This window comes from Arabidopsis lyrata (assembly GCF_000004255.2).
Source record: "Arabidopsis lyrata subsp. lyrata unplaced genomic scaffold ARALYscaffold_7, whole genome shotgun sequence".
Lineage (NCBI taxonomy): Eukaryota > Viridiplantae > Streptophyta > Magnoliopsida > Brassicales > Brassicaceae > Arabidopsis > Arabidopsis lyrata.
Window position 1 is genome coordinate 3,029,592 of NW_003302549.1, and position 16,164 is coordinate 3,045,755.

Sequence of the window (16,164 nt, forward strand, 5' to 3'; positions counted from 1 at the left end):
TCAAGCATCTGATACTTGCTTTGCTTCTCTTTGCGATCCCAATCCTTCTCCTTTAGTTCCCACAAATTCTGAAAATGTTCCACAGACTGGCCTGCTTCTCCTTTACCCGTGGCTGGCTTCTTTCCTTCGTTAACAGTGGCTGACTTCCTTCCTTTCGCTTTGGCTGCCTTCACACCCGGAGGTCGAGTCATGACTGAATCATCTTCATTCTTCAACATTGATAGGCTGGGAACTTGCATTACCATCCCCACACTTCCTTCTTTTAGCATTATCCTTTCCTCCCCGAGTAGTTTGATCACACCATTTCTGATCAAACTTTAACTCTCTCCATGCATGATCTAAAGTGAAATTCTTCTTGGTATCATTGTAGTAGATCTCGTGAGCCAGCTTCATAACATCATCCTCTGACTGACCACTAGTTTTATGAGTTGTTGCTGTCTTATGACAACCCACAAACTTGGTGACAATTTTATTGACCTTTGCCCACCTTTGTTTACATTGAGCATGCTCTCTCTTTGGCATTCCGTCGAGGGAAGGACTAGCAGCAACATATGCTGCAATCCTCTTCCAAAAGGATTGACCTTGTTGGTCATTACCAATCACAGGATCCTTGCTTGTATTAAGCCAAGCATTGACGAGAACAATATCTTCTTTTGCTGTCCATTTCTTTCGTGATATACTTTGCTTTGGTTTGACATCTGATGCTTCATTTCCTTCTTCTTCACTTCCTTCTTCAGACAGTTGACTACTAAATGCTGGGACTTCAGTTGATCCACTTGCAAACTGAGACATGTCTTCTTGTTGACTTTGCAATAGGTTCATGAAACCCGATGAGTGATAAAATGGATTCATATCATCCATTTTTTAGATAAGAAAGTGAAAGTGATTGTGTTTTGTGTTAGGCTGAAGGTTAAAGGAAGTGAAAGTGATTGTTTTAAAGGAAGTGATTGTGTTTTAAAGAAGAAGATTGAAACTTATTGAAGAATTAGCAATGAATGCCAAAGTAAAGACACTAATTGTATTTACCTAAAATACTCCAACTAGAAAGCATTTATTTCAAATAACAGAGAAAGCATTTACAAAAGCAAAAACTATCCTAATCAAACACAAAGAAAGCATTAATCACAGCACAAACTGTACCTTGATTTAGAGGCTGTTAAATCGATGCCTTATGCCTTCTCCACTTGTGAGATTTGTAGTTTCAACCACTCCAATTAACCTCACCAAAACAGAGAAAGAAGAAAGAAATATTAACATAACATTAAAAATTCAAAATGATTCAAGTAATTACTAAGACAGAGACAGATAATTACCTTTTTCATTATTGTTCTTCTCCTCTAGTTTCTTAAGTTGCTGCTCCTTCAAGTACTTATTTCGAGGATCCTCTTTTGCTTCATAAAGATCTATAAAACGATGGTAATTAGAAGGATCATAATCATTCAACCTAATCTAAAGTTAACTTCTATCAGAACAAGTGAAAAATTAAGTCAAAAACTCTTAATCTCCAACAAGAAGCAGATGAAAGTAATCAAAACCCATCAAGGTCATCATCACAGATACACTAACTAGTGACAAGATATACTAAACAAACAAGTTCCTAAAGGTTTAACTTTTAAGTCAAGTATAAGACTTATCAAACTTGCAATGAAGTTAAAGCAAATACCTTCCCCATCAAGGTCTTTTCTTCGAAACACCAGCCCCATCACTCGCCTCATTAGCAGCAGCTTCAATTTTGCAATTTCCATGGATGATAGATGCAGCCCGAAAAAATAGTATCTGAAAATATATTATAGACTAGACAGAGTTAAAACGAAAAAGCTAGTCACAACGTCTCCTGCACTAAACTAACACAAAGTCTCCTCATTGATGAATGATGACAGTCATGTTCAGCAGCTATAACGTCTATGGTGACAAAAAGCAAAGCTTTTGAGTATCCAAAGATATATTCTATGGACAAATCAACTCACCTTCAAGGCATTTTTCACTTGAGTAGACTCAGGAATCAACCTAAATGCCACACCATTAACTTTTAACTGGAACACCTGCAACAACACACACACAAAAATCAAAACCAGTAAAGAGAACACAAATCGAGCTAATTGAGTTATTGATTCCTTATACCTTGATCATCCTCAAACCATTTACCACCATTAACAGGCTTACCACCATTTCTAGGTCTCACAAAGAACTTATTCGTCTCAACATAACCATTAGTTCCTGATCCTCTTGCGGTCTGTAACCCTATCCCGTTGTACATCTTTCAACTCTAAATCAAACCCTAAATCGAAAAAAGGGAAGAGATTTGGTTTCAGATTCAAAGCGGAAGAAACCCTTAAACGAAACCAAATCACAGTATCAAAGCAAACAGAAGCTAAAAGCAAAAGATCTTAGATTGAAGTCGAAAACAATCAAAACCAAAATTACCATAGATCTCCTTCAAAGCCTTCTCCTTTCTCACCTTCTTCTCCCTCTCCTCCTCCGTCAACTCCATAGATTCCACATCCACATCCACCTCCACCTCCATCCGTTGAATTTGGATATCCGATTTGCATATCTCTCTCACTCCCGATCGTGACATGCAGTGGGGAATCCGGCCTAATCGTCGCCGGCGACCTCTCTATTCTTCCCTCAATCGTCGCCGGCGGCCTTAACCGTAACCTCAATCTTCGGAGAAAAGGCATCGCCATCGCCTTCGCAAAGAAACAGAGAGAAGAGTCGGGAAATGATAAAAAAAAAGGCATCGCCATCCCCTTTTTTTTACGCGTTTTTTTTTTTTTTTTGATCAAAAAAAATCGACGGATGAGAGAAGGCCACGTCGTCGGCTCTCATGGTGCTCAACATTTCTCTCAAGAGAGACAGCTCTCTTCTTTTTTACCAGTTTTGATTTATTTTTCAAAAAAAATTTCAAGAGAACCTCCAAAGAGAACCTCATTTTGCACCCATTGGAGATGCTCTAACTGCTTGTTTTCTTCTTCCCCCCTTTTTTTTGTTTATTAAATTGAAAACACTGAGTATTTTTTAAGTAAGAATAATATTAATTTCAACGAACAAGAACAACTATCAAGTACTGGTTCATTATCAATTTATTATTCGAAAATATTTAGAAAAGAAAAAAAACGAAAATAAGCATCTTTTAATTTAAAGCGAATTACCGTACGTACGTCCTTCTGAACATATAACGTGCATATTCATGAATGTGTTCCATCTACATTTATGCTGTTTTTTTTTCAATTTTTTTGTGAAAAATGGAAACATCATCCCATTTCCATACAGTTCAAGATATGCCCAATCTATTTACTTCAGTTTGAAATTATTAAGTGATAATGCAACCAAAGTGATCGAAGCTTAGCAATTCTTGTTTCTGTGTTGATCACACGGTAAACACTTTAACTAGCAAAAAAGTAAGTTCTCAAAACATTTCAAAAACACTTTGGAATTAGCTCTACGATTATTAGAAAAACAAACAAAAATTTACTAGAGAGAGAGAGTAGATAACAATAACTAATTGATGACTTTTCACTTTTGTTTAGAAATACCCATCAGTTGTTTCAGTGTTTTGCATATCAAAGATTCAAAGTGTACCCATTGAGACAAAGTTGGGCCAACTCAATAGCAAGCAAGATATCTTATTCAGTTATTCTTCATTCTTCTTCAACTTTTTTTTTGGACATTTTTGTAGCAGAAACCATAGAGAGAGTATCACATTGCGTACACAATCTCTCCGCTACTGTCAATGTCAAGATCATCAAGGTCGCTCTCTAGGTCTTCCTCCATATCGTCATCTATGTCCAAGCTTCCTGTTTATCCATTAATGAGAAGATTTCAAACATTGAGAAGCAATAAAAAAAAATCAATAAATCAAAAAATTTATGTTTTGTGTTGTTTCACCTGTGAGATAATGGTTCAGATTCTGAGTGCCTGCAGGAGGAACAGTCGCTTCTGCAATGATCTGCATGATCTCTTCTATGCTTTGGCCCGGTTGATCCGATTCATCATACTGACTGTTCATCGTGTTATCGTTCATTAGATCTGCCGGTAGATTCTTCAGAAACCATTCGTGGTTCCTTATTTCAGGAATTGATATCCTCTGCCAAGAAACCAAACAAGAGGGCCAAAATGCAAAGTTCTTTACTATAAAGAAGATTCAGATATAGATCAACAAATGCAGCTTTCATGATCTTTCCTTTACCTTTGCAGGGTCAGCGACAAATATTCTTGAGATCAAATGGCGACATTCAGGAGATATGTGAACATAATCCGGAATAGCGTACTGAACATTCAGGATTCTCTGAGCAAATGTTTTCACAACATAACAGATTGTTTAGCTAGCAAGTAAGCATAGAATCCATAGTTACATTTTTCAACTATTGAAGCATGAAGATAGTGAAAGGCTTACATGTATAGTTTTCCTGAAATTCTTTGGTTCCTCAGGATCTTCGAAAGGATACGCTCCAACCAGCATGACGTACAGAGTAACCCCACAAGACCAAACATCTGCAACCTGAACAATTATGATGCAAAAAAAAAAAAAAAAAAGAACAACAATTATGATGCATTTGACTAATTCAAACAAAATTCAAGAATTATCAATATACAAATCAGACTCTTAATAGCTTTCTTCACCAAAATTCTTGATAAGCCAAGATTGTTTCTTTGTGTGAGCTTTCATCAAGAAAAAGCATGTTTCCCCTATATATACTCATATGATAAAATAAAAAGATTGTTCTTTGTATAAGATATGGTTATCATACTAGTTTGGGAACTATGAAAATGGAGTACCTTTCCATCATATTCTTTCTTTAGTAAAACCTCGGGAGCGATATATGCAGGAGTTCCAACAGTTGATTTTGGCTGCGAATGTAAGACTGATGACTGAAAAAAACAAAAGCACACAAAGCTTAGAGGTACTAACAATAATCAAAACACAGTCTCTGAAATGCTTGGCAAATAAAAGATACCTTAGAATATCCGAAATCGCAAATCTTTAGACGAGGGGCCGGGCTACCATCTAATAACGTATTCTCGAGCTTTAAGTCTCGGTGACATACTTGCTACAACATAAAATTTAATTTCTTAAGTCAGCTGATTTTCACATCTGATGAAGCATTGATTTGAAACAGAGCATTACTCATTACCATAGCATGACAGTAACTAACTCCTGAAATGAGTTGCTGGAAGAAAAACCTCGCCTACAAGTTAGTAAGTAGTAAACGATATATTAAAATTTCAGCATTTTGAATCTTTGATTATATCATCAAAGCAAAAAAGAAAGATAGAACAACCTCGTCTTCGCTGAAGCGGCCTGCATTGCAGATTCGCTCGAAAAGTTCTCCTCCAGATGCATATTCCATAACAATAGCTAAATGGGTTGGTGTTAATATGACCTGAAGCAAACCTGAGGATTAGATACAGAATTCTCCTCTGCTTAAATGTTAATAATAACCAAGTAGCTTAAGAAAGTTGAACAAACCTCTTTGAATCTTACGATATTGGGATGTCTCAAGGACCTGTGGTTGATTATCTCTCTTTTTACATTCTCATCTATCTGTAAATACAAAAAAACTCCTACCTTTAATATCACGTTCGAATGAAACACCTAGAGCCTTCAAAACAACTGTACAACATAAGTCAAAAAGCAAAGCAGAGCAGATTTGGTCTTCAAAAAAAAAATCAATCAATTTTGTAAATCACTAGAGGATCAAACCATTCATAACCATAAAGTAACCAAACACATATCTCTCATTGGATGATGAAAACACAAAAATAAATTCTTTTGGATTCAAGAACCTAGTGAATTGAAACATAAAAGTAAAATTGGACTAAGGAGAGAAAAAACAAGAAGATAAAAACTGACCTTCTCACCTCTCTCGATATATTTAACAGCAACAAGCTCATTACTTTGCTTGTCTCTCATCAATCTCGCAACTCCAAAATTACCGGAGCCAATATCCTTGACGAGCTCATACCTATCGCTATCGTGCATAATCGGCAAATCCATAGGACCACTCACTGCTGGTCGATCCATTTTTTACCTCTCTCCTCTGTCTCTCTGTGATTGACTTCAATCTATGTCTCAAGAAGAGTTTTGTTCTGGGAGATAATAGCTAACGACACCAAGACATTAGAGGAGATGGACAACGGTGTGACGTGGAAGAATTTGAGCCGTTGAGATGAGAGAAGGACTCTTGGGGTGATCAAGTTATGGTTGTGAGAAAGAGACGTTTTCAGAGACCCGTGAAGTATTTAACCAACAACAAGTGGGTTTCTTGAGATACTTTTTGTTCCTCTGATCACTCGATGAAGAAGAAGAAGAAGAAGAGAGGCTCGTGATCTTGAGCTCTGTTTCTCTCTCTCTCTCTGCTTCCGTTTTCTCTTACTAAATAAAAAGGAAACAGCTTCCTCTGTTCTGTTTAAACCACACCTTGAAGTAAGCTAAATAAAAAAAAACAGAAAGATGAGAGAGAGAGAAGAAGTTTTCGCTTTTTTGTGAATTGTTGAATTGTGATTTGTCAAAGCATGGGTCTGGGTCTCTGGGAGATAGTTTGAAATGACGGATTTACCCTTCTTCTTACAACGTTCTGACAAACAATGGGGGCTTTTTTTTTTACCCCTACTATTAATTTCTCTCTAATACTTTTTAAATTGTCACAAAAGCATTAGAATGGTAAGAGCATGGGCACTGGGGCAAGCAGGTGGGTGTGAGTCTTGGGGTATAGGTATTAAAAAAACGAAAAAATTGTCTCTCTCTTCACACTCCGGGTGTAAGTTTACACTCGGATGTAACACTTTTTCTCTCTATCTCTCTCTTTCTTTCTCTTTCTCTTTTCTCTTTTGCTTTAAATTATAATACTAAAAAAATACTTACACTCACACAAACACATTTGTCACTGCTGATGGTCTAAGAAATTTAATACAGCAGATTTTGATTAATTTTCATAAATTTTTATTGAATTAAACTTAGTTTACAATTAGTTTTTCTGTTAGTATCATATCAAATATGGTAATAAATTCAATATTGGATTAATTGCCCTTTAAATATTTAGGTGTATATTTGTCCTGAAACGAAGCTGGTGAAACATACTCGCATTAAACAAGCCTATGGCTAATCATAGAAACCTCTACCTCTCGTGTATTATTTATGGGCATTAAAAAGATTTGCTTTCTATTTCGGTATATAAAAATCGTTTCCGCATTTAAAAAGGGAAAATAAAAGAAAAATAAGTTACCGCAAATGTCGAGATATTGTTGGCTAGTTTGTCAGATCTTCACCTAAAAGCAGAAACCGATAGAGTTGCATTCATCATCATAGCCCATCATTTTTATTATTTAAAGTTTTTGTTTATGCGCATCCACATGACGATTGTTGCAACATTTTTTTTTTTAATCATCTTAAACAACCATTATATCCGTACATAATATTCCCAATACACACTTCTAGAGATCGATCATTCCGTGGATGGGTTAACACATGAACACTTTGACATTTCTTTTTTCTTCCATTTAGTCAAACAAACATTTTGTCCTTGTTTAAAACTAATATCGATTCCTACAAAAATACATTAACAAATAACCGACATCTGCAAAAATACACGCAATTTTCAAAAACTTTTTTAAATACAGGATGTTGTGGTCCTGTGGATGAATATATATATATATATATATATATATATATATATATATATATATATATCTGTCTGAAGCATTTGTTTCTCTATTTAGTATTTTACCATTTAGAGTAGAGCGATTTCCCCAAAATTCTCAAAAAATTCCTTTCAATTTTACTACATGGTCAAGCATTCGAACAAAAACTATCGTTGCAAAAAATACTAGATCGGAATGCTTTCTACCCAAAAGACGAACTCAATGCAAACTATTCATGAAAAATTTGAAAAAACTGGATCCATTCCGGTTCTTGCGCGTAACAACCAGTGGAGAAAGATTGGCCTTAGTTATTGTAGTTATCAAGGCCAAGGTCTCTCAGTGCATCAGTTGCAGCGGCTCTGCATGTCTCATTGTTGGCCTTAGCAGTCCTTATCAGCTTCTCAATTCCATTAGCAAGCAGAATAGTTCTGTAGTTTGCATGCAGACAGAACTTGATATCATAAAAGAGTTCGCGATATGTGCATAATATTGGATGATAAAAATTGGGAACAGAGCAATTACCTGTTCTCTGCATTTCTTACAGCAATGTTCCGTATCATGTTGCAAGCGTTTCTCTGCATTTGAGCAGCTACTGGGAACCTCTTCATAGCTTGGACTGCTAGATCACCAGCTCCGGCTTCTATAGCCTTGGCAGCGTGGTCTGGTGATCTCAGACAGATTATAGAGATTATCAACATGACCTGAACAGACAAGTGTATCTTGGATCAACCACAAGGATTATGCACTCAGACCCTAGTGCTAAAAACATTCTTCACATGACATTACATTCTATCTAGTGGAAAACTGCCATAGACGTGCGTGACCTGTAGTCACAAGTATCTTCTCTAGACAGGAAGATTGGAAACTGCCCATGGGACATAATGTCATAAGAGGGCTTTCGTTTTGGTATATACTTACCTCTTGTATGACTAGAGGATCGTCAGAGAATCGTTGTGCGAGTGTGATTAGCTTGTCGAGACCTCGCTTCTCAACTATGGTACTCTTGTTAGAGTCACTTCCTGCCAACTAGAGATCAAAATACACATTTTTAGACAACATTTCTCACGAGTGGTTATGATGCTAATCTAAATCAGTAACTCTAGGCTTTGGAAAAGCTTAAAATTCGAGAACATGCATTTATTAGAAGAATATGAACATAAGCTACTCTTTAATAAGGTGCGGCAAATACTTGAGAGCCGAAATTTTAAAGAAGGATTTTGAAATACTGTAGGCAGTGAAAACAATAGAGGCAACATGCAGAACATTTTAGAAGCTACTCACCTTAGACAACAGGGAACAACATGTCTTAGCAGCAGTTTTGTTGCCTTGCTCACCGCTAGCATTAATACACCGAAGAAGTGTATCTATTCCACCAGTTTCGGCAATAGATTTACATATTTCATCCTGTTTACAGCAAAACCAGATGAAGAAATTGCAAGGACCTAACCAGATAAATGTTATCACACAGAGATCTCAACTAGGAGACTTACATTTACAGCAATTGCTTTTAACGCAGTACTTGCTGACACCAAGCTATCAGAGCCAATTCCTGCCTGTAATGCTTCAGTGAGGGCTGTTGCAATCCCTAATTTGGCAAAAGTTCGTGCATAACCATAAACCTGAAACACATGAAAGCAAGAATCTAGTTGATTTGATTTCTCAAAGCATGTCCAAGAATAAGCACAAAATACTATCAGCGATTTTTACATGGTTTCAAACACAAAAAAAAACAACGATTTATAAATGTATGCTAAGTGCTATATAGCTGCTTAGATGCCATTTTCCCTTAATTTCATTCACGCAGTCCAAAAGTGGCATATACCAAACGAATGTAATCCTACTTACTTGGGAAGCAACAACACGGTAGTCATCTGGAGTCAAAAGAGCACAAATAGCATCGTACAGAGCTCTAATGGTAGTTTTACTCTCTCTACTGAGCACTTGCAGAATAAATTCATCGATTTTCAGTTCCATGAATAACTGCTTGACGACTTCATTACCAGTTGCTGCAGCAGCAACAACCGCAAAACCAGCATCTAACAAATCAGAATCGGAGCTGGAACCACGTAAGAGATCAACAACGATATTTGGTCCGGTACAATTCCTGAACATCTCTGTGCTCTGAATGTCTACAATTGAATAAACACATGATCAAGACAAATCAAAGTTAAACACACAAGAAAGACTAATTCCAGAACAGAAGTCTTACCACGGATCAACACAGCCAAAGCCTTGAAACAAGGAACAACAACGCGATTACTTCTAGTAGATGTCTTGATTTTGGAACAAATAGAGCAAGTTAAATCCACAGCACCGTGTTTTATCGCGATAGCTGCGTTCCCTGATTCTTGGCTGCTACAAAGCTCATTGAGAATGTTGAACAAACTCGATATCTCATCGAAATCCTCATCTCGAAGAGGTCCGTCAATAGAAACACTATCGAATTCTTTAAGTCTATCTAAACAAGCAATAACCGGATTGTCCTTAATGCTACTTTCTCCTGGAACACAAGTAATGATCCCTGTAGCCATAAACAACACACACAATTGAACTAACGCAGATTCATTTCCTCGAAAGATAACTATAAATCCAGTTAAGGAAAGTTTTCTGGGGAAAGTAGAAAGAGAGGACCAGAGAGATCGGCGCCTTGGAGTTTGAGAGTGTAGAGAGCGTCTTCGAGAGCTTCGGAGGGTTCCATACCAAGATCTTCAACATTTTCCCTAACGAGATCGTCGAATGCCTCCTGAGATATTGCACGGACACCCATTCTCCTTCCTCCGCTGCTCCGATTTGATAGATCGGAAAAATGGTTTTCAAAATTGAGTTTGGAAGCAGAAACAGCGAAAGAAATAGAAATTAGCTCGATCGATGTTTCTTCTACTGATTTGAAAGCGGAACAAATAAATTATACAAACAAGAGATTGGGGTGTTATTAAAACGACAACGTTTGTTATTAGACGGCGTCGTTTTATATATATATATATATATTGTTTATTTGTCCACAATGTATCTATAATTTAACACATAATCTTATTGATATGATTATGGGCTTACGACAGGGCGATAGTCACATCTTCCCGCCATATACTTAAAAGCCCAATACGTTTTAAAAAAACTAAGTCCCACATCGAAAATCTAATAAACAGTTACTAACCCATACCCATATAAATAAAAGCTATCTCTTAACTTTCTAAAATAAACCATATAGTATAAGCTTTTCAAGAGAGGCCCGACTGTTGGCTTAATTGCCCAAAAAAGTTCAAAATGTTTTCTAATGTTTTTATTTTATTTTTTATACGGGTTTTCATTTTCTTGCGTTTTATACTTAGGTTTTAGAGGTTTTATTAAACGTTTTTTTCAAGTTTCTTTTTGTTTTAATTATTTTTAAATTTTTAAATTTTGTATAAACTAATTAGACACAACATCCAAATCCCTAAGAGGTGTTTTAGGTTCAATATGGTTTTCACAAAATTAAAATTTTTAATACTTGTTTTCTTTTAATGTTTTTTTTTTTTTTTGATAAGTGTTAAATTTTTAAATTTGTGTAAACTAATTGGATACAATATCCAAATCCCTAAGAGGTGTTCTAGGTTCAATATGCTTTACACAAACTATTTGGACACAATATCCAAACTCCTAAGAAGTGTTATAGGTTTAATATGGTTTATTTTGTGTAAACTATTTGGACAGAACATTCATCCTCCTAAAAGGTGTTATAGGTTCAATATGGTTTACACATAATTAAATTTTAACACTTGTCTTTTTTTTTTTAATTTTTTTTATAAGTATTAAATTCTTAAATTTTGTGTATAAGTTAAATAACCGATGTAATTGTGAGTGTTTTGTTCTTAATTACCAGCTTCGTCTTCTTCTTCTTTTTCTCGATGTATGCCAAAATCTCCTTCTGGCTCACAAGAGCTTCTTCCAAAGCCTAAACCGAAGATAAATCCAAAACTCAATCATCGATTTATAGGTTAAGAATCAGAGTTGGCTATTGTCTAGAACGTTTTTTTGGTAGTTTAGATTTTGCCTTACCTTCTTGGTCTCAGTCAACTCTTGCTCAAGCACTTGAACACGATTGAGCGCGGCCTGAAGTTTCTCCTCTTTCTCAGATTCGACATGAGCAGGTTTCAAGTCAAGGAACATGCACTTATCTTCCAGCTCAGCCATACGTTTCACCATCAACATATACTCCGAGCTCGAGACTATTGTTTTGAGGAACGCTATTTGGGAGAAGATTGGGTTTCAAGATTAACATCATCCAAACTCCTAAGAGGCGTTATAAGTTTAATATGGTTTACACGTAATTAAATTTTAACACTTGTCTTTTTTTTTTTTATTTTTTTTTTATAAGTATTAAATTCTTAAATTTTGTGTAAACCAATTGGATACAACATCTAAACCCCTAAGAGGTGTTTTAGGTTCAATATGGTTTACCTATAATTAATTTTTTAATACTTGTGTTTTTATTAAAAATTGTTTTTAAATTTATTTTTATATTACTATTAAAAAAACCTTAAGGAATTTTATATTCAAATAATATTTTGTATAGACTGTTTTATGTCTTTTTTTATAAGTATTAAATAATATTTTATTTTTTCCCCAATTTTTTAAAATTTTTTGGCGGGAAAAATTTTTACGGGAAAATTTTACAAGGTTTTTTAAAGGTTTTTACAAGTGTTTTGGCGGGAAAATTGCGTGATCACTTTTCCCGCCAAAAAATATTTTGTATTTTGTGGACATAATTTTGTTTCAAATAAGGGTAAAATGGTCATTAAAAATTAAAAGAGGGCAAACTTAAAAATGGACTCTTAAAGGGGCATTTTTGAAAAGGGGTATTGAAAAAGGGGCATTTTTAACAATTTCTCTTTTTTTTAATTAAATTTCCATTTTAAAGATTTTGCAAATAATATTTTAGATAAATTTCTTTCAATTATCCATAATTTGATTTTAATTTTTTTTTAATTTATATCACTATTTAAACTTTAAGGGGTTTCTACAATTTTCAAATAATATTTTGGATAAACTGTTTTATTTTTTTAAATATACATTATTAAAAATTTTAACACTTGTTTCTTTAATTTATATTTACATTATTGAAAACGTTTTTTAATTTATATTTAAATATAACTATTTAAACTTCAAAGTTTTTTTTATTTTTCAAATAATATTTTAGATAAACTGTTTAATTTTTTTAAGTGTAAAATTTTAAATTTGTGAAAATAAACCGGACAACATCATGTGTCAGCTTTATCAACCCAATGTGTCAAAAACCATCATTAAAGTCTATAATACCTCTAGGAACTGCTCTCCTTTCGTCGTTGTAATGAAGAAAGGTGATGAATCCGGCAAAACAAGTACAATTGCTGGCTGAAAATGCAAACAAAAAAAAGGGAACATAACATCGAATTGGCCCCAAACAAAAGATCCAAGAGGTATTATACTCTTCTACTCTTCGAACATTTGTTCAATCCTTTGATCATCTAATCAAAGATCCTTTTTTCAGAGAGAACTCTTTTCCCATCATATTTTATTTTCACTGTTAGAAAAGAAGACATATAAAAATGTATATACTTTAACATCTGAAATATCATTGTCTGTAAAACTGCACAAGACTCTCGAGGTTTCTGTGATCTACTACCAAACTTATCCACAAGGATCAAACTGCACAAGACTTAATACATTCACGTGTCTGTTACAATTCCCTTTGCTCTAATTCCGGCTCAATTGCTGCAGCTGCTAGATGTCTAACCTGCTGAGCAAGACGTCTCCTCCGATATATCCCTACTATGCGCAGAATCAGGATCATAGCAATCGCAGCGTAGTCAAAAACTGTCACTATTCTGAACCCGCCTGTAGAAAAAATGCAAAATCAATCTTGGAAAGCTTAAAGCCTTAAACACAAAAAGGGCTTGGAACCGCACTGAGATTGTTTCACCCTTCATTGCTGGTTTATGATTTGTGAGGTAACTTACCCGTTGGGATGAAGTTAAATTCTGCGGCAGTGTAAAGGGTACTCACGAACATCTGCAAACACCGGAAGGAAACTTAGTTTCTTATCTTTCAATGGGAGAAAACAATGGCCTTTAAAAACAAGAATAAATACAAACTAGTTGCTCCTATGATGATTACAGAAATTGAGATATGTGTAGTCTTGCTTGGCCATTAGTACAGAAACCGAATGAAAACAAGAATTAGTGGATAGAGATAATAACCAAACACAAAACTATGCAATGTAAATTCAAGGATGTTCTTAACTGCAAAGATGCGCACTTCGTGAAAATACAGATTGTTCACATCTGTATCCATCATATGCCACACCATTCTCTTCATTAGAAACGGCAGCTCATGCACCTTCTGAATTATTCAAAAGATGGTGGTTTTGCCAAGTCATAAAAAATGAGAAATAAGTATACAGATAAGAAATGCATCAAACAGTAAAGAGAACCAAAAAAATAATGAATTAAAAAGACCTTACCTGAACAAAGCCAGTTAGACCTCCAACAAAGAGACGGTTATACCTACGGACCTTATCAAGAACCTCCTTCACCTCTTGCTCCTGGCGCTCCTGCAATGATGCTTCTGGTGACAGCTTAGTGATGTGCCGAACACACATGGGACACTTGCAAGGCCTGGATATTGCAGCATAGTTCCAGTACTGCAAGATGCAATTTCCTGTACAAAATCAGCAAGCGGTTTAAGAAACTTGCCAGATCTTTTAGTGACATTGCAAACAACAACACTCCATAGGAACAGAAAATGATTTCAAAATCAACAATTGTGATAAAAGTAGTTGAAGAAACTTGCCAGATCTTTTAGTGACATTGCAAACAACAACACTCCATAGGAACATAAAATGATTTCAAAATCAACAATTGTGATAAAAGTAGACATTGTGATCATAAACATTCTTAGCTACCAAGAACCCTAAATCAATTCCAAGACCAACAAATGTCAATTCTCCAAGTTTCCTAGAGAGAGCTACGAATCTACCTCTGGCGAACAGAAATATCCCAGAAATACACAAGCTTGATACTTCAATGTAGATGAAATGGCTCAGAGAATCAAGAAGAAGAAAGACTAACCGCAATACCAATGACCACAATTTCCACGACACGGAACCGTAAAGGAACCGAAACAGATCGGGCAAACATCATCCTCTGGAGGAGTCTCGCTCTCTATCTGCCTCTCTCCACGATTGTCCGCTTCTATATTCGTTTCCTCAACCGTCACGACTCCGTCAGCAAGCACAAGCTCGTTCCGATCAAGATTTTCCGTCTCCGTGACGGCGTTAACCTCCGGAAATACATCGGCTGTTGTTGTTACCTCCATCTCCTCTCTCAGGTTGCTGCTCCCTAAGGAAGACATATTTACTTCGCAAACCTTCTTCTTCGCTTTGGTCACTTTCTCAGAAGATTCCTAATTTACAGATATGAGTTTTTTTGGATTTTATTACAGATTACAGATAATAAAAGTAAATGGATAAATACATGTCAAAGCGTGTTTTAGAGTAGTGAATGACCGATTGGTCCTTGCTATTTTCGGTAAGGTAAAGGACCACATTTGGGCAAATGGGTCATTTAGTCGCAGTAGTTAGGAGATTAAAGAGGTACTTTGATTTTTTGTTAACTTGGATTAAAGGTGGACAGATGTTAGATTTTTTGTACATTAATAAGATTATATAACAAGTGTTTTCTCTAAGCATTTTAATTTGGGTAAAACCTAAACTCGAATAGAACAAAATATATGGAGTTTGAATATCAAACAAAACTTTATACTATATCCTTGCTAAATGTCACTTACTTCTTGCAAATATGCTTACGAAACTAGATTGTTACCCGCGCTACACCGCGGGTTAATTATTTAATTTTTTTTGTTTTTTATAAACTGATGAATTTGTTGTATATAATATTTTTTGTTGTACATTGCGAGTCACATGCGTTGTAACTAAAAATGAAAATTTTAAGTTGTATTTGTTTTGTTTTGTGTTTAAAATTGTATAATTGTATTTTGATTTGTTAATCCCAGGATTTCACCCGTGATATATTATCCCGTATTAATATCAATCCAAATCCGACCCGTCCCACCATATAATCATGTCCCGTAAAATTAAACATCATTTTGTTATTTCTTTTAATAACACTTTTATTTAAAAGACATATAATTCGAGTCAATTTAAAAGTTTGCTTTCAAATAGTTTCTATAATATATATATATATATATATTTCAAATTAGTGTGTGTTTTTAGACCAACCCGTAAAAATGTTTTTAAAATGTATATTAAAATACTAAATAATTGTATTTCGATTTGTTAATTTTAAGATTTCACTGTGGTATATTGTCCCGTTTTAGATAATTGTAGAAATTAAGAAAATATCTGAATGACTCAATTCCGGGTCAGAGTAAAAAAAAAAAAATACGACTTGATTAAACGCGCAAATTTGTTTTTCAAAAATGTTAATATAGATTGTACACATACTTTTTTCTTCATCGATTGAGTAATATGTCCGTTTTAAAAAATTT

The 16,164-nt window shown here is 35.0% G+C and overlaps 4 protein-coding genes and 1 long non-coding RNA gene across 6 annotated transcripts; all 5 read right to left on the bottom strand.

The window, feature by feature from the left end:
- Positions 1-1,967: 1,967 nt before the first annotated feature.
- On the bottom strand, positions 1,968-2,577 carry LOC110226821. The gene is made up of 2 exons (XR_002330734.1): positions 2,122-2,577; positions 1,968-2,042 (listed from the first exon to the last, which is right to left on the bottom strand). It is a non-coding gene; the product is annotated as an uncharacterized LOC110226821 (long non-coding RNA).
- Positions 2,578-3,486: 909 nt separating this feature from the next.
- On the bottom strand, positions 3,487-6,602 carry LOC9305254 (serine/threonine-protein kinase SRK2E). 2 transcript variants are annotated; one of them, XM_002869137.2, is made up of 10 exons: positions 5,855-6,602; positions 5,471-5,545; positions 5,283-5,384; positions 5,136-5,189; positions 4,959-5,051; positions 4,780-4,872; positions 4,397-4,501; positions 4,190-4,288; positions 3,889-4,087; positions 3,487-3,797 (listed from the first exon to the last, which is right to left on the bottom strand). In XM_002869137.2, exons 1-10 carry the CDS (start codon positions 6,023-6,025, stop codon positions 3,700-3,702), a joined length of 1,089 nt encoding a protein of 362 aa, XP_002869183.1. In that variant the 5' UTR covers positions 6,026-6,602; the 3' UTR covers positions 3,487-3,699. The 2 variants fall into 2 exon arrangements, with proteins under 2 accessions (XP_002869183.1, XP_020875069.1); XM_021019410.1 differs by having other exon boundaries at positions 5,863-5,990.
- A 1,127-nt stretch (positions 6,603-7,729) lies between these two features.
- LOC9305255 (armadillo repeat-containing protein 6) lies at positions 7,730-10,531 on the bottom strand. The gene is made up of 8 exons (XM_021018768.1): positions 10,273-10,531; positions 9,851-10,162; positions 9,487-9,770; positions 9,132-9,260; positions 8,923-9,045; positions 8,560-8,667; positions 8,164-8,342; positions 7,730-8,069 (listed from the first exon to the last, which is right to left on the bottom strand). Exons 1-8 carry the CDS (start codon positions 10,406-10,408, stop codon positions 7,946-7,948), a joined length of 1,395 nt encoding a protein of 464 aa, XP_020874427.1. The 5' UTR covers positions 10,409-10,531; the 3' UTR covers positions 7,730-7,945.
- A 924-nt stretch (positions 10,532-11,455) lies between these two features.
- Positions 11,456-11,923, bottom strand: LOC110226125 (phosphatidylinositol/phosphatidylcholine transfer protein SFH1-like). Its single transcript, XM_021016775.1, has 2 exons — positions 11,677-11,923; positions 11,456-11,572 (listed from the first exon to the last, which is right to left on the bottom strand). Exons 1-2 carry the CDS (start codon positions 11,827-11,829, stop codon positions 11,456-11,458), a joined length of 270 nt encoding a protein of 89 aa, XP_020872434.1. The 5' UTR covers positions 11,830-11,923.
- A 1,215-nt stretch (positions 11,924-13,138) lies between these two features.
- On the bottom strand, positions 13,139-15,085 carry LOC110226630 (E3 ubiquitin-protein ligase RNF170). The gene is made up of 5 exons (XM_021018769.1): positions 14,727-15,085; positions 14,120-14,316; positions 13,900-13,998; positions 13,617-13,668; positions 13,139-13,494 (listed from the first exon to the last, which is right to left on the bottom strand). Exons 1-5 carry the CDS (start codon positions 15,007-15,009, stop codon positions 13,337-13,339), a joined length of 789 nt encoding a protein of 262 aa, XP_020874428.1. The 5' UTR covers positions 15,010-15,085; the 3' UTR covers positions 13,139-13,336.
- Positions 15,086-16,164: the final 1,079 nt, after the last annotated feature.

Excerpts from the sequence above, each read along its gene's own strand:
- LOC9305254 (XM_002869137.2), bottom strand. The coding sequence starts at position 6,025 with ATGGATCGACCAGCAGTGAGTGGTCCTATGGATTTGCCGATTATGCAC. Across the intron at positions 5,052-5,135 it reads TTAGTTACTGTCATGCTATG|CAAGTATGTCACCGAGACTT; the intron begins GTAATGAGTAAT and ends TTTATGTTGTAG. Across the intron at positions 4,289-4,396 it reads ATTTCAGGAAAACTATACAT|AGAATCCTGAATGTTCAGTA; the intron begins GTAAGCCTTTCA and ends ACATTTGCTCAG.
- LOC9305255 (XM_021018768.1), bottom strand. The coding sequence starts at position 10,408 with ATGGGTGTCCGTGCAATATCTCAGGAGGCATTCGACGATCTCGTTAGG. Across the intron at positions 10,163-10,272 it reads CCAAGGCGCCGATCTCTCTG|GGATCATTACTTGTGTTCCA; the intron begins GTCCTCTCTTTC and ends TTATGGCTACAG. Across the intron at positions 9,261-9,486 it reads ACCGTGTTGTTGCTTCCCAA|GTTTATGGTTATGCACGAAC; the intron begins GTAAGTAGGATT and ends CATGTGTTTCAG.
- LOC110226125 (XM_021016775.1), bottom strand. The coding sequence starts at position 11,829 with ATGTTGATGGTGAAACGTATGGCTGAGCTGGAAGATAAGTGCATGTTC. Across the intron at positions 11,573-11,676 it reads AGTTGACTGAGACCAAGAAG|GCTTTGGAAGAAGCTCTTGT; the intron begins GTAAGGCAAAAT and ends TCTTCGGTTTAG.
- LOC110226630 (XM_021018769.1), bottom strand. The coding sequence starts at position 15,009 with ATGTCTTCCTTAGGGAGCAGCAACCTGAGAGAGGAGATGGAGGTAACA. Across the intron at positions 14,317-14,726 it reads TTGTGGTCATTGGTATTGCG|GAAATTGCATCTTGCAGTAC; the intron begins GTTAGTCTTTCT and ends GATTTTGTACAG. Across the intron at positions 13,999-14,119 it reads GTCTAACTGGCTTTGTTCAG|AAGGTGCATGAGCTGCCGTT; the intron begins GTAAGGTCTTTT and ends TGAATAATTCAG.